Consider the following 24,439-nt stretch of genomic DNA (forward strand, 5'->3'; position numbering starts at 1 on the left):
CCTCACTCACCCACTCACTCCCTCTCTCCTCCTCACTCACTCTCACACCCTCTCACTCCCTCTCTCCTCCTCACTCACTCACTCCCTCTCCTCCTCACTCACTCTCACTCACTCTCACACTCACTCACTCCCTCTCCTCCTCCTCACTCACACTCACTCTCTCTCACTCACACACTCGCGTTGCACAAGCACTTTAGATCTTCATTATATAGATTAAATGTATAATTATAAAGAGAGTTATATATACTCACTCCACTCAGACAGTTAACAGCAGATCAGAACCACACTGCTCTCACTCACACACTGACTCACTCAGTCACTCACACAGTCACTCACTCACACTCACACAGTCACTCACTCACTCACTCACTCACACGCAGTGCCTTATGTTCCTCTGTAACACAGATGGGATCAGCCCCAATCTTTGAGAATGTGTCTGGAAAGAGAGAGAGAGAGAGATTACATGTGGTGATGAATTATAACTGAAGGGTTTGGAGACCTGGAGCTCAGACCACACCCCCACCCCCCCCCCCCCCCCACACCCACACCCACACACACACACACACCCCACACACACCCCACACACAGGCCGCTGTAGCATGTGCTTTAACATGGTTCCAGGTGCACATGTTAAAGCACCAAACGCTGACCCATCACCTTGAATAGACAGACCCACAGACAGACCCACAGACAGACCCACAGACAGACAGACAGACAGACAGACAGACAGACCCAGAGACATACAGACCCACAGAGACAGACGGACACAGAGACAAACGGACAGACGTCAGAGTCTGAAATAAAACCAGAAAATGCTGAAGATTCAGAAATAAAGGGAAAATTATCGACAGTGTATTTTCTCACCTTTCCGTCTCTTCGAGGCGTCTGAAAAGCGCTTCGCAGCACTTTACGGTGAAGTGTAGTAACTGTGTCTTTGTGCATGTGTGTTTGTATGAGTGTGTGTGTGTATGAGTGTGTGTTTGTGTGTGTGTGTGTACCGCGGTGGCTGAGTATGTTTGTGTGCGTGCGTGTGCGTTTGTGTATGTCTGTGCATGTCTGTTTGTTTGTGCGCGTGTGTGTGTGTGCGCGTGTGTGTTTGTGTATGTGTGCGTGTGTGTGTGTGTGTGTGTGCGTGCCGCGGTGGCTGAGCGCGGTCTGCCTGTGTGTACACAGGAAGCTTGCCGAGCTCAGCGTGGACGACTTCCTGGCCTCCAAGCTCGACTCCAGCAGCAGCGGCGGCGACGACGATGACAACGACGGAGGCCATTCCGACGGCGAGGGGCGCGAGCTCGGGGAGGAGCCGGTCGGGAAGACGAAGAGGAAGAGGGGGGCCGTGCCGGCTAAGGCGGAGGAGAAAACGTAAGCTCCTTCCTCACCTCCCCTCAGGGCGGCAACAGAAATGGGGTCTGTGCTGTGCCGTGCCCGTCAACCACCTGATCTAACCTCCCCCCACCCCCCCCTCTCTCTTGCTCCCCCACCCCGCTCAGCCGGTCGCCCTCTCGCCTCTGGGTCAGAGGGTTTTGCCTCCCGCTTGGCCCCCCGTATCCCCCGTTCCACCATCGGCCACTGCGCCCCCAAACTCTGGAACACCCTTCCCTCTCTGTCCCTCCCCACCTCGCCCCAATTCCTCTTCGACCGTGGCCTACGGTCACCTGCTCCCCCCCCCCCCCTCCTCACCACCCCACCATCTCCCCCGGCTCGGAGTCGCTCTGGGACGCTAACCTGAGTGAGGGGGCGCTGCGTAAAATACAAGCTGTTGTTGTGGTGGTGGTGGATTCAGGCCCCACATCGGGGCTTTGAACCGCAGTCATGTTGGTCGCTCCATTGCAGTGGGTGGGGCGATGGGTGGGGGTGGGGGAGATGAGTGAGTGGTTGGGTGTGGTGGTTGGATGTGGTGGATGGGTGGGTAGTGGAGGGAGGGGGGGGGGGCAATAACAGCAACAACTTGGATTTATATAGCGCCCTCCACTACCGGACGGCGTCTCAGAGCGCTTCATGGTAACGGATCCCGGGACCGAGCCAGGGGGAGGGGAGGGGGGGGGGAAGGTGACCAAAGGCGCGGTCGAAAAGAAAGATCTTCAGCAGAGACCTGAGAATAGGGAGGGAGCGAGACGAAGGGAGTGAGGAAGGCCGTTCCAGAGCCTCGGGGCACAGTGGCTGAAGGCACGGCCGCCGAGGGTGGAGCGGAGGACTCGGGGGACGAGGAGGAGGTCAGACCCGGAGGAACGAAGGCAAACGGGTGCTGTTTTGAGGAGAGAGGAGGACAGAGAGGTTGGGGGGTGCAGAGGAGTGGAGGGATTTGAAGACAAGGGGTGAGGATCTTGAAGTCGATCCTCTCTGGGACTGGAGCCAGTGCAGTCCGGCCGGGACTGGGGGGGGCTATCGGGGAGAGGGGTTTCAGCGACTTTCGGGGAGAGGTATATGGCGGAGACGGGCGATGCGTCGGAGGTGGAAGAAAGCGGTGCTGCTGAGGGACCGGATGTGGGGGAGGAAGGATAATTGGATAAGTGAGTGGGGGAGACGGGTGTGAAGCTTTTATCCCCTAATCTTCTTCTCTGACTCTTTCCGTTAAAGGAGAGTGAAGCCGGGCAGAGTGGCTCTCCTGCACAAGCAGCAGCTGTCTCGGCTGAAGGAGAAGGACCCGGAGTTTTTCGAGTTCCTGGAGAAGAACGACAGGAAGTTGCTGAACTTTGACGAGACGGACAGCAGCTCGGACGAGGAGGGGAATCGGCCCCACCAGCCGCCCGAGGAGCTCGAGGTCCTGAACTTTGCGTGAAGCAAATCCGAGCAAAGAAAAAATTGCTCGGTGGCTGGGAAAATAACAATCATAATAGGCATAATCACACTGCTGCGTTTCACCCACAAAACGCGGGGTTTTGTATCAGACTCGAGGATTATTATTACTATATTTTTGCTATAATCATAATCCTGGCGTTTGTGGAGTGACTGCGTGTTTTGTGGGCGATCGGGATAGAAAGAGAGAGGGTGGGGACTGGGGGTGGGGGGTGGCGGGCGCGGAAGTTGGTTACGACAGTGACGAGGCTTGAACCCCACAACCCTCTGCACCGACGAGACGAGAGAGAGAGTGAGAGAGAGAGAGAGAGAGAGAGCCAGAGCCGGGCCAGAGATCTGAGACGTGTGTGGTGTTGGTGATTAAACGCTCCGAAAGGAAATTTTACTGTGCCGTTTTTTTTCAACTGGATTTTGAATCCCAATTTCTTTGTGTCAAGTTGGCCAGCGAGGAGGATGAGGATGATGGTGATGATGATGAAGAGCAGACAGCAGCGACCAAGAAGAAGAAGAAGACCGATAACCTAATCCCAGTCACCATCAAGATGGTGGAGAAGTGGAAAGAAGCCAGCAAGGTAACAGCACCATGTGTGTCCGTGTGCGTGTGGGCGCGCCACGTGTTTGGGCGCGTGTGGGAGTGTGTGTTGCCATGTGGGTGTGCGTGTGTGTGCGCGCCTGTGCGCGCTCGTGCGTGTGGTGTGTGACCGTCCCTCTGTTTCGGTGGCAGAGCCAGTTCTCGCCGCGGATTTTCCACGAGATCGCAATGGCGTTCAAAGCGGCCGCCTTCACCACCAAGGGGGAGGACCAGACCGGGGACCTCGGCAAGTACAGGGTGGAGGACAGTGCAGGTCAGTGCGAGACCCAGCGGGACCCCATCGCCTCCAACCGAGCCACTCGGCGGGTCAATGGGTTCACGGATGCCAACCCGTGTGGGATGGGTGGTGGGGGGGGGGGCGGGGAGCGGGTGGTGGGGTGGGGGGTGGGGTGTGGCCGGCGAATGAAATGGACCTTAGGTCTTTTTTTTTCTTCGTCTTAGCGTTTCATACGTTCTTGTATGTTCTAGCGTTCTAATGGGGGAGTGAACAGGGTTACATTCTGTGTGTGTCTCTGTCTGTCTCTGTCTGTATCTCTCTGTCTGTCTGTCTGTCTATCTGTGTCTGGAACTCCGGGATGGGGGGAGATGGTGAGAGGAGGATAGACGAATGGGGTAAAGCTCACAGGAAGGGCTGAGGACTTGTTATCGTCTGAGCGGAATGAATCCCGGATCCATGGCGTGCTCTCTGCTCTCTTTTTTTACACACACACAGTGTTCAATGTGCTGGTGTCGTTCTGCATCCGAGACCTCTTTGCCGTCCTGCAAAAGTTCCTGCAGCTAAAGCCAGACCCACGCAAGAAAAAGTAAGGTGCTGCCATGTGAGCTGTTGTGCTCAAGTTTGCGAGTGTGCGGGAGCTCGAGTGAGTGTGCGAGAGCTCGAGCAAGTGTGCGAGAGCTCGAGTAAGTGCGCGAGAGCTCGAGTAAGTGCGCGAGAGAGTGAGTGTGTGACCCACTGTTACTGTGACGTTGAGAGGCTGTTCTCTTGTTGTGTTCCAGGCTGGTGTTGCCCTCCAGCAGTCGGCTGTGGCCGAAACTCCGACAGGACCTCAATGCTTACCTGACTGCTCTCATGCAGGTAAACGCTGCAGGTCTTACCGGCCATTGCAGAGACCAAGCCGGGGTGGGAGGGGTGGTGAGGGACGGAGAGAGAGAGAGAGAGAGAGGGGGAGGAGGAGACCGTAGGCGCGGTCGAAGAGGAAGGAGTGGGTAAGGCGGAGGGAGGGATTGAGGCAGAGAGTCCCAGAGTCTTTGCAGCGCAGAAGAAGGCCGTTCGACCGACCCATCCTAGCACGGGTTATTTTTTGCAAGTCCGTGTGTTAATGTGCCCTTCAGGTTAGAGTGCAAGCCGAGCTGTGTGTGTTTTTCTTGCAGTTGTTATCCAGCTTGACTGAAGCATCTGTCGTGACCGCTGTTTTCCGTCACGCCAATCACCTCGTCCCTTACTATCTCTGCTTCCCAAAGCACTGTCGAGTGCTCCTCAAGGTAAGTTATTATAACAATAATAATAATAATACTTGCATTTGATACAGCGCCTCGTCACGTCGTCGAGAGGTCTCAAAGCGCTTCACAGGACACACTGTCAAGTGGAGGGACTGTACGTTCTGTGGACAAATCGCGGCAGCCAATTGCGCACAGCAATGTTCCCACAAACAGTCATGGGTTGAGTGTTGTTTTTTGGAGGAGGGATTATTATCCCTGGACCTGCCACTGAGTTGGAGGTGATGATGATAAAATAATAATAAATAACAATAAATAACAGTAATAATAAAAAAAAACCTTTGCATTTGATGCTGCGCCTTTCAAGTCAATAATAATAAACCTTTCATTTGGTACAGCTCCTTATCATTGAGTCATTAAGACGTCGCAAAGTTCCTTACAGAATATTACTGGGACTGTATACAAATGACTGCATATGTTGTCAAGTGCAGTGACTGTGTTCTTTGGAAAACTCCCAAGCGCCGATTTGCGCACAGCAATGCCCTGAACACCGCTGTGAAGTGGGCGTTTTATCGGCCGGGACACCGGGAGCAACGGCTTTCCAATAGCGCCGTCGGGAGCTTTAACGTCCACCTGGACAAGGAGACGGGAGAGACAGGGGGTGGGGACGACAGGGAGACGGGGGAGACGGGTCCAGAGGTTCAGCAGAGCAGGAGATCAAAATCAACTTCTCTTATGCTCTGGTCATTGGGATGTCAACCAAGAGCTCCACGTAGTGGCGATCTGTTGTATCACTTGCAATATTCTGTGTGTCTTGTGCCGATATGCGTCTGTCTATGCGTCTGTGTCTTGTGTGTCTGTGTCTTGTGTGTCTGTGTCTTGTGTGTGTCTACTGGAGGAACGCTGCATTGTCAGGTGCCATCTTCTCCCCAGAGGCGTTAAACCAAGGTCCCGTCCGTCTGCCTGTTCAGGTGGATGGTTTGACGTGTACCAGTGCTTCGTCAAATGCACACGTTATATGTATCGCAGTGGTAATTAATGTGTGGGGCTTTTATGCGAGTTTCTGGCGAGCCATAATTTTCGGATTGCTGGTATTCACAATCTCTCTCTCTCTCTCTCTCTCCTAAGCACGAACACATTCTCACTCTCTCGCGCAAACTCACGTGATCTTTCTCCCTCTCTCTCTCCCTCTCCCTCTCTCTCTCTCTCTCTCGCACACACACACACACACACTCACGCTCACGCTCTCTCTCTCTCTCTCTCCCTCCCGCCTCCTAGCAAACGGTCAAACACTGGAGCACAGGAGAGGAGACTGTTCGAGTTCTCGCCTTCTTGATCCTCAACAAAATCTGCCGACATAAGAAAGATATGTATCTGAACCCGGTTCTCAAGGTAATGAACGAGGAGCGTGTAAAACCACCACCACCACCACAACAACAACCACCATCACCTGGGTTTATACAGCACCCCCCCTCCCTCCCGCGGGGTAGCGCCCCGGAGAGCTTGACGGTGGCGGAGTCTGACCCCCGAGCTGGGGGGGAGCGCGGCGGGGGGAGACCAGGGAGGGAGAGATGGGTGGGGAGGAGAGGTGGTGGCCGTAAGCACGATCAAAGAGGAAGGTGTTTAGGCGGGATTTGAAAGTGGGTAGGGAGGGGGTGGGGGTGGGGGCGAGGTGAAGGGATTGGGGGAGCAGGGGAGGGATGGGGTGGAGCTGGGGGAAGGGGGGGCAAGCGGGGGAGGGCGATAAGTAGGGTAGAATTCACGCTTTCTCAAGAGTCTTAACAGACAACGTCAATTGACTGACTTTCTTTGTTTCTTTCCACCCCCCTCCACCCCCCCCCTCTCCACCCCCCCCTCTCCTCTCCTCTCGCCCCCACACGCAGCAAATGTACATCGCCTACGTGAAGAACTGTAAGTTCACCTCCCCCACCGCCCTGCCCATGATCAACTTCATGCAGCGCACCCTGACTGAGATGTACGCACTCGACCATCAAGTCACCTACCAGCATGCCTTCATTTACATCCGGCAACTGGCCATCCACCTCCGCAATGCCATGACCATGAAGAAAAGGGTAATTGATCAGTAGTAATAATAATAATTCATAATAATGATAGCCCCTGAATTGGAGAAGCGCTTCGCAGGATACGCTGTAAAGCGGATTAGCTGTCTTTTTGACCTTCGTATTATTCCAGGTCAAGTGACTGTACTGCGCCGAGTCTTTTATCCCAACAACAGTAATGATAACTTGCATTTATTTACACAGCCCCCTTCACGTGGGATAGCGCCCCAGGGCGCTTGACAGTGGCGGAGCCTGACCCCGAGCCACAGGAAGGGGGCGTGGGGGTGCGGGGGGGGGTGGGGTCGGGGGGGGGGGAGGTGACCGTAAGCACGATCAAAAAGGAAGGTTTTTAGACGGGATTTGAAGGCCGGGTGGGAGATGGAATCGCGGTGCAGTAAAATGGGCAGCTTTGCGACAGACAATTGCGGATTGAGTGACCCAGTTTTTTCTCGGGATTATTCCCGCAAAATAATCCACCGATAGACTAACAGCCGGGGTTCCCGCTGACTGCTGGCTAAACAGTGTGGAGTAAGGAAACTTGCCTAAGGTTTCCAAGGCTTGCGTTCCCTACTGAATATTGTTTGCAGGCGGTTCTGTCCCTGGCCTGTTCACCAGCCGTGCTGTAACACCGAGCGCTGTGTGTTTGTCTACAGGAGACCTATCAGTCAGTGTATAACTGGCAGTACATCCACTGTCTGTATCTGTGGTGTCGTCTCCTGACAACTCTCCACCCCAACCCTGTCCTGGAGCCACTCATTTACCCATTGGCTCAAGTTGCTCTCGGCTGTATCAAGTAAGTACGCGTGGGGGTAACAGTGTGTGTGTGTGGGGTGGGGGGGGTAACTGTGTTTGTGTGTGTGTGTGTTGTGTGCGCGTGTGTCACTGTGTTAATTGTATGGTAGCAGACTTTAAAATTGTTCCTTATCAGGACCTCGTGACATCTGTATGAGTGAGAAGGAGTGAGGCTCCCCTTGTTCCAGGGTCAACTCTTGGGCCACTTGACACAGCGCCTTATCACGTCGTCGAGACGTCTCAAAGTGCTTCGCAGCATATACTGTAAGGTGCGGCGACCGTGTGTTTTGTGGGCCAAACGTGACAGCCAACTGCGCCCAGCGACGTCCCACAGACCGTCGCGGATTGAGTGACCTTATTATTACTATTGTTATTATTCTCATCTCATTGAAATGTCTGGTGGTTTCGCTCACAGAAGCAGTCACTGCACTTAATTACTGTTTTGAAAAAAAACCTTCAGTCCTTTCGAAGGGATAAATAAGGTGCATGTGGTTAGTTGAGTTCGAAGTCGTCCCCACTAGAGGGTAGTGTTTTCTTTTGATAAATCTCTTGACATCGGGCTCCGCTGTTTGTACGTAGCCAGTTCCTAATGTTCCAAGTCCAGGAATGCAATTATCTAACGTAAAACCACAGCAGGTTTTAGTGTTCGAGGCAGCTTCAAACTCTAAACGTTATTATTCTGCATCGTATGTAACTCGTGGTCTGAGCTCGTAAGACCTCAGCGCTCCTATTTCTTACGTTTTTATCGTCCCGACATTAAATAACTTGTAAAAATTCATGGCTAAGCCTTTGAAGCCACATCAGCGTTGGAACTCTCTTCCCCAAACTCTCCTGCTCGCGCTCTTTCCTGCTCGGATGTCGGCTCTCACCTCGGGAGTCAGAAGTTCGTGGGTTCAAGCCCCACGTCGGGACTTGGAACTCATCTGGGTCTAAGGTGACGCACCACAGCAATGCCTTGACTGAGGTGCCGTCCTCCGGATGAGACCTTAAACCACGGTCCCGTCTGTGCCCGGATCAGGCGGACGTAAAAGATCCCACGTCACTGCTCGAAAAGGGAAGGGAGTTTTTCTCTCTCTCTCTCTCTCTCCTCTCCCCCCACTGGTATCCTGTCCAACAATCCCCCAAATAGAATTCATCGTTTACTTCACGGCTGTTTGCGGGGACGTCGCCGTGCGCAAACTGACTGCCGTTTTTCACCCACAAAGTGCACAGGTCTTACTAGGAATGGGGGAGAGGGAGGGAGGGAGAGAGGGGGGGAAGGAGAGAGAGAGAGAGAGAGTGCGAGAGAGGCGGTGGGAGAGAATGTGTGAGAGGCGGAAAGAGAAAGAGAGAGAGAGAGAGAGAGGGTGTCAGCTCAGAACATGAGCTTGTGTCCTGTCCTGTCTGGTGCGAGGAGCTCAATCCCACAAGTGCCTTGAGGCCACACTGAGCCAGACTGGGCAGCAATCGTCTGACTTCCTCATTTAAGAGCGGTTTCGCTTGAGCGGCCAGTAAAACCCCCAGTGCCTTTCACAAGGCAGTTCATCACAATGTGTGACACGGACCTGGACACGAGCCCTGGGGATCTCTTGAGGATCCAGTCGAGGAACGTACCTTATCTGCGGACTTTCGGACTCGATACTTGTATTTTGACAATTTAAAAATGTCGGGGGTGGGGGTTGGGTGACTTTGTGCGATTGCAGTCATTTAAATCCCAGCATCTCGCACCGGGACCGCTCGCCTCAAAGCCTGCACGTTGTCACGGGGCGCACACTGCAAAGCGTAGTGACTGTGCGAAAACGCGCAGCCGTGTAGTAGTGCCCCGGCTTGAGGTGCGGACTGGTTAGGGTGAGGGGAGGGGGAATCTCAGACTCTTTTCGAAGCAGTGCCACAGGGATCTTTAACGTCCGTCCGAACAGGCAAACTGGATCTCGGTTTGACGCCTCTTTGAAGGGCGTCCGCGCCTCGCCATTCCCACCGAGACCTCCCTCCCACTGGAGTGGTAAGCGAAACCCTTTGCGAGTCTCACAACCTTCAGTCACTGAGCCCAGCTCAGTGTGGGACTGCCTAACCGTAGTGGACTGTGCTAACTCACAGCTCGTGCCGTAAATGCCCGCCATTCTCCTCCTCTTTCCACCCCCTCACCCCACCCCCTGTTATTAATTCACTCGCTGCCCTGTGACTCACACCGACTCATTTTTCTGCCTCAAAATGTTTTCGGCCGTTAGCCCGAGCTCCCTCGCCTGCTCGCCTGCCCGTCTGTTTTCGTGATGTAGCTTTTCATTTGTGCCGGGTGATGTAGGGTTTGTAATGGCTCCATAAATATTGAACTGGTGCTAAAGGACATCGAGGGTCAGAAATAATAAGTGTTCCAGCGGCTCAGACCTGCTGCCCAGTGTTGTACAGTCCAGAGAACCTCCTGTCACCACAGGCTCTCAGCTCATATATTATACCGTGGTCACACACAAGGGCTCGTAGTCTCTCTCTCTCTCTCTCTGCCTCTCTTAGTCTCTGGGTCTGTCTTAGTGTGCCTTGTAACTTTGGACCCAGTTGGCGAGGGAGGGCAGAGGTTGGGGGGGGGGGAGAGGTGAAGTCGGTGTTTTCCTACCGTGGGATTTAACGTTGAACACTCTGTGCTGTGGGGCAGACATCTGCAAACGGGATCTGAGTGTGAACAGCTTGGCCAGAAAAGTGTGGCAGATCAGAACATGCTGTTAAAATCGTAGTGGTTAGTCTTGTTGCCAATAACACATTTTCTCTCTCTCTCTCTTTCTCTCTCTCTCTGTGTGTGTGTGTGTGTCCCTCTTGTTCTGTCTCTTGCTCTCTCTCTCTCTTTATTAGCCTCACTCATCCTGTCTCTTAGGTTGGCCTTGGGACGATCTCCCGACGTGAAAGGCACTGTACAAATGTAATCCCGTTGTTGTTGTAGGCTCTCTCTCTCTCTCTCTCTCTGGGTACATGCCTAAGGGCTCGATCACCTCAACCCTCTGACCCAGAGTCGAGGCTGTTTGCCCCTAATGGAAAAGCCCCATGAACGAGCGAGTGACGTGAAGAGTCTGGGCGGATTAGAGCTCGTGCGGGGAGGCTGATAGTTGACTGCGATTTGGCCCCAGTCGACCCGAAGTGTCACAGTTCCTGCGCCACAGGAAATCCACCCACCAGGTCTCGTCTGCAGAGGGAGAGCCTGGGTATGGGAGTCTGCGATGAAGCCACCTCCCTGGCTCTCCCATCTCAGCTCTGCGTGTCTGGGGACACCCCCACCCCCCCACCCCCACCTTTATACACAGGGGTGTCTCTCTCTCTCTCTGTGTGTGGTTAGACCTTTCACTACTGAGCTGCTGTCTCAGGTTTCGGTCACATCATGGCTTTTTGCCAGGTGACCGGGGGAGTGGTGGGGATGGGTCGAGGGGCAGACAGGATTACGGGGGTGGGGGTGGGGAAGGGGAAACAAGGGGGAGCAGGGGAGAAGGTTCAAAGTCTGATATGAGTTGAAGCTCACGTTCGTACTACTAATAATAATCATAATAATAATCCTTGTGGAGTCCTGTAGCTCAGTGGTTAGAGCACTCGCCTCGCAAGCGAGAGGAACTGGGTTCGATTCCCGGGCTGCGACGTTGGGCAAGTTTCCTGACTCCACACACACACACACACACACGCCTCTGTTTACCAGCAGTCAGTAGGAACCCGGTTGTTAGTGGGGGTGGGGGGTGTGTGGGGGGGGGGAGTACTCTCTTTTTTTTTAAAAAAATGGCTAATTGGGCACAGCAGTGTCCCACAAACAGTCCGGGATATTTTTTTGGAGGGTTTATTGGCGATCTGCCAATCGACTAACAACCGGGTTAGATTAGCTGTGTAGCCCCCCCCCCCCCCCCCACACCGCCAGTCTCTCTGAGCACAAGGTGATGGAGGGAGGTTGACAACTTGACAGCTCAGATGTGACCTGAAGCTTCAGTCAGTGCTGGAAGATCTGGATCACGTTGTCTTGTCTGGGGCTTAGTTCCGTTAACCGTGTGCAGCCCCCGCCTCACACTCACACAAACCACGGCGGAAGGGGAGTGGGGGTGGGGGGGGGGGGTTTGTAAAGCCCCCGATTTAACTACGGAACCAATCTCTGCTTCAGATGAAAGTTCTCGAGAGATGGCTTGTTGATTGAGTACTGTGTGTGTGTGTGTGGTGTGTGTGTGTTTCTTGTTTAAAACCCTGTCCTAATCGCTTCGATCTGACCTATAATTTAATTCAACTGCTGAATTAAGAGTTTAGGCAGCTCTGCCTCTTCCCCCCCCCCCCCCCCCACCACCACCCATAGTGGTCCATAGTCTGTATCTTAACAAAGATCTACCTCTTACAAGCCTCCTTCCTACCCCCCCCACCCGAACCACACACACACACACGTACACCAAAAAAGCCCCTTTTGCTGCGTTGCACAGGAGGCCGTGTAATAACAACAACAACAACACGACAATAATAATCCTTGCGTTTGACGCGGCGCCTGATCGCGTCTTCGAGACGTCTCGAAGCGCTTCACGGGACACACCGTAAAGTGGAGTGACCATGTATTTTATGGGCGAAACGCGGCAGCCGATTGCGCCAGGCAGCGTCCCCCGCAGACAGCCGTGGATTGAAGCGACCAATTTATTATTATTACTACAAGCGTTGATCAGATTGACGGGGCTGACTTTCGGGGTCTATTTTTTTTTCTTTTTTTTTCTTTTTCTCTCGCAGGCTGGTGTCGACGGCCCGCTATTACCCCCTTCGCTTCCACTGCGTCCGAGCTCTCACCCTCCTGTGTGACAGCACCAAGACCTTCATCCCACTCCTGCCCTTCCTCCTGGAGGTAAGCCTGACCCGATTCTCCCCCGTTGGGGAGGGGCGGTTGAGGAGCGGGTGGGGTGGGGTGGGCTGAGTGGTGGGGGGGGTGGGGGGACGGATTTATATTGGAAAAAGCGGGCAGTTTATTCGGACCCCTCCGTTTCCAGCACACCCAAACTCCAGTCCTGCTTTTCATCCGTTCGCGTCGCCTTACGACCCACAGAGAACGTTAAAGACGGCTGTAAAAATGTGCGCGTGTGTGTGTGTGTGTGTGGGGGGGGGGGGGGGGGAAGCGGGGGAGTGACGGGGGGGTGTGGGGGAGGAAGGCAAAAAAAAAATCGCACTAATTTGAAAAAGACGGGCGTCTTAACCCCTCGGCTAGTTGCCGCAGTCCGGGAGACATTTGGTTGAACCATGTCCTGGTGTAAGAATACTCCGTACCCTGGAGTACTAAACTTTCCTGCCTCCACAGCTGGGATTAATCATCTCAACCGCGCCGCGCTGTGAGGTGATGTGAAGCGGAGGGAAATTGTGTGTGTGTGTGTGTGTGTGTGGGGGTGGGTGGGGTGGTGGGGGAGGCGTTGGGGCTGGGGGCTGGGGTGGGGGGGGGATTTGGCAGCAATTCATGCCGTTTTTATTGACGTCCTTTTTCTTTTTCTTTCTTAACGTCTGTGGTTTTTCGCTGGCTCGCCGCCAGTCCCAGGGCGTCACTGCACGCACGTCGGGCTGCCGTTATCACCCGCTCGCTCACGTGACATGCAGTGGCACTGGGACCCCCCCCCCTCACCCCAGCCCCCCCCCCCCCCCGCGCCACCACCCGCTGACCCCCGTGAAGAGTTCTGAGACGTCTCGACGACATGATGATAAGGCGCTGTATCGAACAAGAGGGTTATATTCGGTCGCTCGCTCAATCCACAACTTTGTGGGGGCGTCGCTGGCCGCAATTGGCTGCCGCGTTTCGCCCACAAAATACACAGTCACTACACTTTACAGCGTATCCTGTGAAGCGCTTTGAGACGTCTCGAAGATGTGACGAGGCGCTGTGTCAAATGCCAGGATTATTATTATTATTATCCAAATGCTGTGGCGTTATTAACACTCTCCCTTGATCTGCTAATGACTATTCCCTCGTGGGGGTGGGAGGTGGTGCGGGGAGACTGGGGAAGGCAGGGGGTGGGGGTGGTCGGGGTTGCGGACACGACAGTGGAGCCGGTATTATCCCAATACTTTTCCGCCCGCTGCTCCAGGCCAGTCAGCAAGCGGGTCCCTGACAGCCTCTCTTGTGCGTCTGTGTGTGTGTGTGTCTGTGTGTCTGTGTGCGTGTGTGTGTACTTGTGAGTGAGTGTGTGTGCGTGTGTGCGCGCGTGTGTGTGCGCTCGTGTGTGTATCAGTGAACGTGTCAGCCACAGAAGGCAGAAGTAATCTGCGAGTCTTGGGGAAGTGTAGGGGTGGGTGGGGGGCGCGGGGGGGTTAGTTGAGGTGAGGGTAAGGACTGGGTTGGGGGCGGGTGGGGGGGAGTTAGTGGGTGGTGGGGGAGACGGGGGGGGATGGAGGTTAGCATGAGCTCTGCTTGTAGACACCGGTGGTCAGGCCAGTATTCGGCAGCCAGCCTGCCCGCCCGCTCTTAATCAGCCTGAGCTGGAGAAGGCACCATGCGGTTTCACTTTGCTGCAGGCGTCTACTGGAGACCACATCCTGGTCGTAGCCTGTGAAAGGCAACGGCAAGTATTCCACCCTTGGCTCCTGCCTCTGCTTCTCTGCCCGCCCGCCTGCCTGTCTGTCTGACTGTCTGACTGTCTGCCTTGCCTGTCGCTCTCTGACTTCCTTCCTCCCTCTCAAGATGTTGCCGTTTTAATTGGTGACGCGCTGTTTCTCTCTTCCCCGCTTGTGTGTGTGTGTGTGTGTGTGGTTTTTTTTTTTTGGCGGAGGTGGGGGCGGGCGGGGGGAGGGGGAGAGGGAGAGGGGAGAGACGCAGAGAGAGAGAGAGAGAGAGAGGAGGGGAAATGCGGGGGGAGTTGGTGTTTCTACAGCGAGGTGCGGTGTCTGTCTCAAGTTTGTTTGGGAGACGCTGAGCTGAGCTTCCCCCCTCGGCCCACCCCCACCCCCCACCCGCTCCGTGGTACGAGTGGTTTTCCCCCACATCCGCACGTTCTCAAAAGTTTCCCCGCCTCGAGTTTCGAATGCGCTCAGTGCTTCACAGGAGCAAACCTTTAATCGGCTTATTTGTGTGTATATTTTTATCCCCCCTTCCCCCCCGCTGCATATTTTGTGGGGGAAACACGGCAGCATTTCACAGTGTATGTCCTGCGAAGCGCTTCAGAGACGTCTCGAAGACGTGATAAGGCGCTGCGTCAAATGCAAGGATTATTATTGTTATTGTGATGATGATGATGATTATTATTTCTTAATAAGAAATGGGAGTCCTGTCATTAACAAAATGTCCAACCCCTTGGAAACAAACGGCAGCCCCAGTGTAATCTTCAGCTGCGATCAGCGCATGCGCGAGCGCTCTGGGACGCTAGCCTGCATGTTGTTGTTGTTGAGTAACAATAATTCTTTACGAAGAAGCCTCGATGGGAGCGAGAGAGAGAGAGAGGGAGGGAGAGGGAGAGAGAGAGAGAGACGGAGAGAAACGCAACAGTTTTCCCGTAGCCACCGATGCCGTGGACGAAACTATCCGACGTTGGGATTGAACTCACAGTCGCACACTGTCACTTCCCTCTCCGAGATACCCGCTACCTCCCGAAACTCACCTCTTCCCCCTCCTTGCGGTTCCACTTCACTGTCTGATGTTAACACTTCCCTCTCGGCCGTGCCTCGGTCGGTCTCTGGGTTTGGAACATGTGGCTTGATGCTTCGGTGGGGTGGAGTGGTGGGGGGGGGAGTGCGGGGGAGGGAATGGTAGGATGGGTGTCTTGGAGAGACGAGATAACATAATAAATGAATAAATAATAATAATTAACGATCCTCGCATGTGATACAGCGCTTTATCAGGCCATTGAGACGTCTGAAAGCGCTTCACAGAGAGTACCGTCGAATGAATTGACTGCATTTGTGGGGGAAACGCAATTGGCAGACAATTGCGCGCAGCAGTGTACCCACAAACAGTCGTGGATTGAGTGAACCTTTTTTTTTTTTTTGGAGGGTTTATTACCCCCCGGAAAGTGATCCGCCAATCGACTAACAACTGCTGGTAAACAGAGGAGTGTGTGTCTGTGTGTTTGAAGTAAGGAAACTTGACTGAGGTTTCGCGCTGACCTGACCCGACCCGCCCGGGAATCGAACCCGGGTCCTCTCGCCTGCGAGGCGAGGGCTCTATCCACTGAGCTACGGAACCCCACGGACGGACCGAAAACAGTTGGGGAAGCTGATAGTTGACTGCGATTTGGCCCCAGTCGACCTGAAGTGTCACAGTTTCTGCGCAACAGGAAATCCACCCACCAGGTCTCGTCTGCAGAGGGAGAGCCTGGGTATGGGAGTCTTCGATGAAGCCACCTCCCTGGCTCTCCCATCTCAGCTCTGGGGACACCCCCCCCCCCCCCACCCCACCACACACTTTTATACACAGGGGTTGTCTCTCTCCGTGTGGTTAGACCTTTCACTACTGAGCTGCTGTCTCAGGTTTCGTTCACAACATGTTGTTTGTCTTGTGACTGGCAGCAGGTGGGTGGACAGTTTCATGGGGGTGTGGGAGAGAGTGGTGGTGGTGGTGGTGGTTCGGGGGGGGTGGGAGTTGGAATGTGAGGGGGAGAAGCTCTGAAATAAGTTGAAGCTGATGTGTGTAAGCCCGGCTTTCCTCTGATATTAATTGGCCCGTCTATTTCCTGGCTGTTTGTGGGACGTTGCCCAAATGGCAAGTTTCCTCACTCCGCACGCCTCTGTTTACTCAGCAATAAGCAGGAAGGCCGGTTGTTAGTCAATTGATGGATGGCTTTCCGGGGAGAATAATCCCTCCCACAATCGCGTGGTCACTCCATCCGCGACTGTTTGTGGGGACGCTGCTATGCGCCATTGACTGCCGCGTTTCGCCCGTGAAACCCACAGTCACGTCCACTTAATCTATATTTGAGATGCAGACGTGATAAGGCGCTATATCAAGTAAAATGAACAATCCTTGCATTCGATACAGCGCCTTATCACGTCGTCGAGACGTCTCAAAGCGCTTCGCAGGACGCACTGTGAAGTGTAGTGACCGTGTGGTTTGTGGGCACAGTGTGGATTATGATTGTTCTTATTTTTATGGCAACACCTCTCGTCATTCTCTCCCGCCAGGTTTTCCAGCAGGTGGACTTCAACAAGAAACCGGGGAGGATGAGCATGAAACCGATCAACTTTGACGTCATCCTGAAACTGTCCTATGCCAATCTGCAGGAGAAAGCCTTTCGGGTAAGGTGGGTGTGGGGGGGGGTGGTGATGGGGGGAGGTGAGAAACATGACCCTACTCCCTGTCCGTGCGCCCCTGGGAGCTGGTTTAACAGGATTTCGGGAAATATTCTCTTCTTCCTAGCAATGCCACAGCATATACTGTAAAGTGTAATGACTATAATCTGTGAGCAGTCAGTTTCGCACAGCAGCGTCTCCACAAACAGCCGTGGAACGAGTGACAGTTCATTATTTTTTTTTGATGGAATTATTATTATCCCCGGAAAAGCGATCCGCCAGTCGGCTAACAGCCGGGTTCCTGCTTACTGCTGGGTAACCGGAGGCGTGCATGTGGGGTACGGAGACTTGCCCAACCTTTCGCCTTGCCCGCCCGGGGATCGAACCCAGATCTGTCGCTTGCGAGGCGAGGGCTCTGGCCACTGAGCTACAGGACTTTTGGGAAATCCTCGGAAATTCCCGGGTCTGGACTGGAAGGCGCTCCCCCTCTCTCTCTCTTGAGTGGGTCGTGACACCCCCACCCCTTGCTTACCTAATTCCAGAGAGTATCGGGCGCAGGTTGGCGAGAGCTGAGATGTTTCCGTATCGGACTCTGGGTGAATAACGAACGTATCTTTTAAGATTGTGTGTGTGTGTGTGTGTTTTGTAGGATGGACTCGTTGAACAGTTGTACGACCTGATTCTGGAATATTGTCACAGCCAGGCACACACCATAGGCTTCCCAGAGCTCGTGTTGCCCTCTGTCATTCAAGTGAGTGGGACGCGAGAGTGTCTTGTTACTGAGCGCGAAGCTGTCAGGCCTGGCTCCCGTCACCAGCACTTGTGACCTCCCAGTCAGAAGGCTGAGGGTTCAAGCCCCACCTCGGGACTTTGAGCTCACAGTGCTGCTACGAGCACCGCTACGTCGGAGGCACCATCTCTCTCTTTCTTATTCTCTCATTCTCTTTCTCTCTCTCTTTCTCTCTCATTGGATTTGTACAATCACTGTAGTAATACTGTGCCAGTCTTACCCTCTCTCTTCTCTTCTCTCTCAGTCTCTGTCTCATTCTTTCTCTCTCACACACTGAGTCTTTTTTTCTCCCTCTTTCTCTCTTTCTCTCTTTTCTCCTTCTTTCTCTATCTCATTTTCTCTCTCTCTGTCTCTCTCTCACACACACTGTGTGTGTCTCTCTCTCTCTTTCTCATACACACAGGTTCTCTCATTTTCTCTCTCTCTCTTTGCTTCCAGCTAAAAGCTTTCCTCAAACAATGCAAAGTGGCCAATTACTGTAAGCAGATCCGGCAGCTCCTGGAGAAACTGCAAGAAAATGCCACCCACGTGACCAAGAAGAGACAGAAAGCCACCTTTGGGGTGTCCGACAAGGAGTCTGTGGTGAGTGTTTGGCCTCACTTCACCTCCCGGGAGACTCTTCATTCCTTACAATACAATATTGCATTTACACGGTGCCTTTCATGTCAGGAGGTCGTCCCGAGGCGCTGGACAGTCAGGGATTTGGACCCGAGCTGGGGGTTGGGATCAGGGAGGGGTGGAGGGCAGAGAGGGAGGGGTGGGGGCTAGGAGCAGTCAAAAAAAGAGGTTTTGAGACGGGGCCTTGAGGGAGGCGAGGGAGGGGCCGAGGCGAAGGGACTGTGGGATGGAGTTCCAAAGGATGGGGGAGGAAAGCCCGACCACCGATGGTGGGGCGGATAAGGCCGATTGGGGGAGGTGAGTGGAGGGAGAGAGCACAGGTTGATACGCAGGTCATGGGCTGCTTTGGGGAGTGGTGGTTTCTGACCAGCATCTACCCCCCTCTTCCCCCCCCCTCTTCCCCCCCCCCCCCCATCCGGTGAGCTCCAGCCAGACTGAATGGTGAAAGTTGACACTTAAATTGCAGCCCGTTATTAAGGGCTATTAAGCCCGAGCTCTCTTTTAAGTGTGGGTTTCGCCGTTCAGTAATGGGCTCCGACAAGAACAACAGTTCATGATAATCCTGGCATTTCATATGGCGCCATTTCACATCGTCGAGACGTCTCAAAGCGCTTCACAGGACATACTGAAAAGCGGAGTGACCCCCGGGGCTTTGTGGGCGAAACGCGGCGGCAGAGTTTCCCCCACAAACAGCCACGAAGGGGAGCAAATAACTTTCATGTGGGGGGAAAAAAATGCACGAGAGGTGGTGACCTAAGTGAGCACAATACAACATGGTTTAGCTGATCGGTAAGTTCGAAGCTCAACGAGTTCTCCCCCCCCACCCCTTTTGGGGAAACCATGTGAGGCAATGCCGGTGGGGGGGTTGGGGGGCGTGGGGTTGGGGGTGGGGGAATCAGGGGGGGGGGGTCATATCAGCCCCACCCATTTTACTCGTCTCCAGAAACTTAACCAGTTCTTCCCGAGTCACGAGCTCAAGCCTCTCGAGGGAGAGGGAGCGATGATTTTTTTTTCTCTCTGAGCTTAAATGGAAAGCAGCTGTTGGAATAATGCCATTATCTCGCTGTAGTGCTTATTAAAACCAGGACAGAATCCAACATAACCAGCTGCACCCCCCACTCCCTCCACCCTCCCAGACAGACAGGCAAAATGTTCCTGGACAAGTTAGCTTCCGATTTGAACTTGCCTTAGGGTGACCTGTGGGGGCGGATAGTATTTGTGTGCGAGAGTGTCTGTGTACTTATCTCTGTCTGTCCATCTGTGTGTGGCTGTGTGTGTGTATGTCTGTATCTGTCTGTACCTTTAAGAATACCTGTGTGTGTGTGTCTCTCTTTATCTCAGTAGCCGTGTGTGTCTGTGTCTATGTGTGTGTCTGTGTGTGTCTTCCTCTTTATCTCAGTAGCTGTGTGTGGTGTGTGTGTGTGTGTGTGAGTAGAGAGAGAGAGAGAGAGAGGGCTTGGGTCTTGTTTGCTAGCCTGAAGCTCCTCAACGAGATCCGTTTTTATTTTACCTTTGCTTCTGATACAGTGTCTGTCTGTAGGGGAGCCAGGCTGTCAGTGAACTTCAAAGCCACTCACCTCTGGAATCGCTTTGAGACTCTTCGACTCAAACAAAAGTAAAGTGAGGTAGAACCTTGGTTAGTGTCAAACAGAGAGAGAGCACGGCTCCTGTTTACTTGGCAGCTCACGGTTTCCATGGGGAAACGGGCTCATTAAAACCTTAATTGGCAGAAGATCAACTAGCGGTGAGAGCACTCGCCTCGCGAGCGAGAGAACCTGGGTTCGATTCCCGGCAGGGCGAAATGTTGGGCAAGTTTCCTTACTCCACACGCCTGTTAACCTAATGGTAACTAGGCACCTGGTTGTTAGTCGATTGGCGGATCGCTTTTCCGGGGGTAAATAAATCCCTTCGGAAAAACATGAATCAATCCACGGCTGTTTGTGGGGGAAGCTGCTGTGCGCTATTGGCTTCCGCGTTTCAGCCACAAAATGTACAGTCAGTTCACTTTACAGTGTATTCCGTGAAGCGCTTTGAGACGTCTTGAGGGAGGGAGGGAGGGAGGGGTGGGGGGGGCAGGAGGGGTGGTGGGGCGGGGGGGGGAGAGACGAAAGGAATGATTTGTTGCCGGTAAATTGCAGCGAGTCAATCGGGCTGATTGATATAGGTGGCTGCCGTGTCTTGGGCCTCTGCTTGCCCAAAGCCCCCCCCCCCCCAAACGCTTCCAAGTGGGAATGATTTATGAATGCGTCGCAATACGTCGCAGCAGTTTATTGCACCGGGAATGCACTTGTGGTACGGAGATGGCTCGTAGGTTAGCGTGCGGGGGGAAAGGGGGAGTGAGTGGGGTGTGGGGAGGGGGTGAGAAACACTCTCTAAGAGATTGCGATAATAATAATAATCCGTGCATTTGATGTAGGGCCTTATCGTGTCTTCGAGACTCCGTCCGGCGTAGTGACTGTGTATTCTGTGGGCGAACACGCAGCAACCTATTGCGCACGGCAGCGCACTGCAAACACTCGCGGTGGGGGGAATAGAGAGAGAGAGAGAGAGTGAGCGCACGGGAGAAAGAGCGAGAGAGATCATTTTTCATTGTCTACCTTCCAATACCCAGCAAAAGTCCAGATGTACATGAGGAGATGTCACAAACACGGCTCCTCACCTTGAATGGATTTCCTCCCGGTGTTAATTTTATTCGACCCAATCAATGTAACACAGGAACTGGGTCAGAGCGCTTTTCCCAGATTTCCAACATAATCACCGGCGAGAAGCCAAGCATCTATTTTTGTGCGCGTGTCTCTGTCTGTCTCTCTGCCTGTCTCATCTGCGTGTATGAGTCTGTCTGCCTGTCTTATCTGCGGTGTGCGAGAGTCTGTCTTGCCTACGCTTGTGTATGTGTGTGCGCGCGTGTGTGTGTCTCTGCTTGTGTTTCTGTGCGCCCCTGCGTGCGCGCGTCTCTCTGTTTACCCGTGTTATCCCCGTGTGCGCGCCTGTGTGCGTCTCTCTGCCTGTCTTCCTGTTTCATCTGTATGTCACGTGCGATCAAACTGCATTCTCGAGTCCTTCCACCTCTCTCTTCACTTCCATCCTCGCCCTTAAAGCCTGTCTTTTTGATCAAAAGGGCTTTGAGCTGTCCTCCTGACGTGAAAGGCAGGTGTGGGGGGGGGGCCTTGTGCTTGATGCAGACCGACGCTGCGAGATAAATGTAAATGGCTGAGAAGGTGGGAGTCATGGGGTTAACCTGGCAATTGCTCTAAGTTGCGAGTGGTTTAGCTGCCAGGAGGCAGAGAGATACCTGAGGCTGTGAGAGTGTCTGATACTCACTGTCCCGAGAGACTCCAGAACCACACAAGGGGTCACTGTGATCTGAGATATCGATCGAATGAAATCTCTTGTCTATTGATGGCCACTTGTAATCGCAGCCCAAATGCACAAAGCCGACGGCTTGTGTTGTTCCCCTCACGTTCGCCGTGCGAATTGTCCAAAAGAATTATTGAAAGACATTCACGGCTTAAATTTGACTTCAATTCAAACGTCACGTTTCGCCCACAAAGTACACGCGGTCCACTCACTTTACAGGGTGTCCTCCGAAGCGCTTTGAGACGTCTCGAGTACGTGATAAGGCACCGTATCCGATGCAAGGGTTCTTGCTATTCCATGTTGTACTAGATGATTCTTAAAACGTCCAGGAAAATAGTTTGATTGGGGTCAGCCGAGTGGCTGACTTGCACGGAAGCCCATTACCGTCGCTAAAGAGTATCCAAACCCCAAGCCGAGATTTCTGTGCACCGAAATCCCAGAGATAGCTTGTCGGAATGGAATACGCACTCTCTCTCTCTCTCTCTCTCCCTCTCGCGCTCTCTCCCTGGAGAGATGCACCCTGCTTACCTAATTCTGGAACGTGTTAGGCGCAGGTCGGCGAGAGCCAAGGGTCGGGGGGAGCCCAGAGTGTGCGTTGGGGGTACCTGTTGGAGTCTAACCAGCTCAAACCACAGAGGTTACCGTTGCGAGGGCAGTCTGGCAAGCTTTCCTGCTGCTTGTAGCCAATCGACCTCTCGCTAATTTCCGCGGCATCGCTTTTCGTCTGATTTGACCAGTGATTGTGTGTGCGCGCGTGTGTGTTGAACAGGAAGCGTGGGAGAGACAGACACAGGAAGAAGGCACCCCACTGAGCAAGTACTACGTTAACTGGAAGAAGCTGAGACTGAAGGAGATCGCTCTGGAGATCAGTGGGAAGGAACGTGTACGTAACTATTGTTTGCTTTAGTGCTGACTGTGCATCAAAGCGACAGAGTTCTGTAGGGAGTACGTATGGGTGTGAGGATCTATTTCCTATCGTTTCCATCTCACTCGTTCAGAGGTTTTCACCGAGAGGTTATTTGGGACCGAGATGCTGGTCAGGTTGATAGCCCCCCTCCCCTGCGAGGTAACCCGCGGGTAACCAGCGCTGGGGAGGGTTAAAGGAGACTTCTTTTCTGATGGTCGTGAGATCTCCCGATGCTCACCCCAAAATTGCTTTGTGTCTCAGGATGCTCCCCCATTTTTAACCTTCACTGTAGGTGATCTCTTCCCCCCTCTCGCTCTCTCACTCTCTCTACCCCACCCTCCCACTCACTCCTCCCCCCACTCTGCTCCCCATCTCTTTCTCTCTCCCCCCTCCCCTCTCTCTCTCTCTCTCTCTCAATGGAAAGCCCTGCTCCAGACGATCACAGACGTTACAATCAATTGAGAGACTTGAGGGAGAGGAATGCGGTGAACGGACGCGGAAAAGGGACGAAGAGGTCACTACTCGGCCTGATCCAATAGTGAATGTTACAGAAGGTCACAGAGCATCGAACCGTTCCCAGGAACAGTTTACGAGCAAGACACGGGAGAAATAGTGGGAAAGCCAGGAAGAACGACAATGGGTCTTAAAGGGCTCACATAACCTCTCGCAAAAGCCTTTTGGTTTAGACCCCAGCATCCAGCGATGGGGTGAAAATGTTTGATGGTTTCCGTGCTGCGTTTTAAGTCCCAGGCAGCACACAAAGCCGGCTTTGTAGTAAGCGTTATTTTATATTTCATTGACTTTTTTTTTCTTCCCGCTGACGCTATTCCTCGCCAGATGGAAGACCTGGATTTGCCGGAGATCAAACGCAAGAGGTTGCAAGAGAGCAAAGAGAAGGACAAGAAAGAGTTCCGAGAGCTCTTTGAGTCTGACAGCGACTCAGATGATGAAAGCTGTGGGTTTAAAGCTAAAGGTAGGTTTTTTTTTCCTCTTAAATTTTTACAGATGACCCTCTTTCTGTCTCCGTCTCTTTCTGTGTCTCTGTCTCTCTCTCTGTCTCTCTCTGTGTCTCTGTCTCTCTCTCTCTCTCTCTCTCTGTCTGTCTCTCTCTCTGTCTCTCTCTCGAGCGAGGGAGGGCAGAGTAATTGAGTGGGGAGGAGAGAAAGTGTGAAACGCCAAAGAATAATTGCATGTTCATCTCAAGGACTGCGACCACCATTGGGCAAAATTGTGAAGTTAAATTGCTCAAAAAAAAACCAGGAGTATATATTTATTGCCTTTTTTCTAAAAATGCGTGGCTTTTCGGGGTGGGGGGAGGGAGGAGGGGGAGGGAGTGGGGGGGAATCTGCCAAACAGAAACCCGTGGATCCCAGGACATTGTTTAGACGAAAGAGTCGACGAGAACAACAAGAAATTACATTTATATAGCGCCTTTCGCGTTGGAAGTATCTCCATCCCACAGTCCCTTTGCCTCGCTCCCTCCCTCCCTCGTCTCCTTCAAAGTACATCTCGAGATCCTCCTGTTTGACCACGCACTGGGTCACCCTCCTACCCCCACCGTCCCTGCCCTCCAACCCCCCCGCCCCCACCACTGCCCCGATCCCAAACCCCAGCTTGGGTTCAAATCCCTGACTGTCCAGAACCTTGGGACGTCCTCTGGCTCTGTGTAAATGTTGTTGCTTGTGTCTCAGACACAAGGTGTGTGTGTGTGTGGGGGGGGGGGGGGTGGCCGGGGGTGTCCTTGCAATGGAGGACATCGCTGGTGCAGACTGGATATCAGTTAATCCTGCCCAGCTCAACCCACGCAACTTTCTCAGATGTTTCAGCGTGACGAGAGGTTAGATGAGATAGAAATATTACACTCGGCTTCATCCGCCACGGCCGGGTCCAGCCTCCACCAGTCCAGTTAATGGCTTTGGAATCAA

The 24,439-nt window shown here is 53.4% G+C and overlaps 1 protein-coding gene across 1 annotated transcript in view; it reads left to right on the forward strand.

The window, feature by feature from the left end:
- The window catches only part of noc2l (NOC2-like nucleolar associated transcriptional repressor), a 33,688-nt gene that overhangs the window by 590 nt on the left and 8,659 nt on the right, over positions 1 to 24,439 (forward strand). Inside the window, exons 2-17 of the mRNA XM_042343552.1 lie at positions 1,174 to 1,359; positions 2,575 to 2,758; positions 3,231 to 3,365; positions 3,518 to 3,638; positions 4,098 to 4,188; positions 4,382 to 4,460; positions 4,757 to 4,867; positions 6,101 to 6,214; positions 6,706 to 6,894; positions 7,536 to 7,675; positions 12,376 to 12,487; positions 16,735 to 16,848; positions 17,492 to 17,593; positions 18,071 to 18,214; positions 22,377 to 22,490; positions 23,352 to 23,487. Of these exons, the coding sequence (XP_042199486.1) occupies positions 1,174 to 1,359; positions 2,575 to 2,758; positions 3,231 to 3,365; positions 3,518 to 3,638; positions 4,098 to 4,188; positions 4,382 to 4,460; positions 4,757 to 4,867; positions 6,101 to 6,214; positions 6,706 to 6,894; positions 7,536 to 7,675; positions 12,376 to 12,487; positions 16,735 to 16,848; positions 17,492 to 17,593; positions 18,071 to 18,214; positions 22,377 to 22,490; positions 23,352 to 23,487 (2,072 nt within the window). The remainder of the gene's footprint in view (positions 1 to 1,173; positions 1,360 to 2,574; positions 2,759 to 3,230; positions 3,366 to 3,517; positions 3,639 to 4,097; positions 4,189 to 4,381; positions 4,461 to 4,756; positions 4,868 to 6,100; positions 6,215 to 6,705; positions 6,895 to 7,535; positions 7,676 to 12,375; positions 12,488 to 16,734; positions 16,849 to 17,491; positions 17,594 to 18,070; positions 18,215 to 22,376; positions 22,491 to 23,351; positions 23,488 to 24,439) is intronic.

Source organism: Callorhinchus milii, unplaced genomic scaffold (assembly GCF_018977255.1).
Source record: "Callorhinchus milii isolate IMCB2004 unplaced genomic scaffold, IMCB_Cmil_1.0 Scaffold24, whole genome shotgun sequence".
Classification (NCBI taxonomy): Eukaryota; Metazoa; Chordata; class Chondrichthyes; order Chimaeriformes; family Callorhinchidae; genus Callorhinchus; species Callorhinchus milii.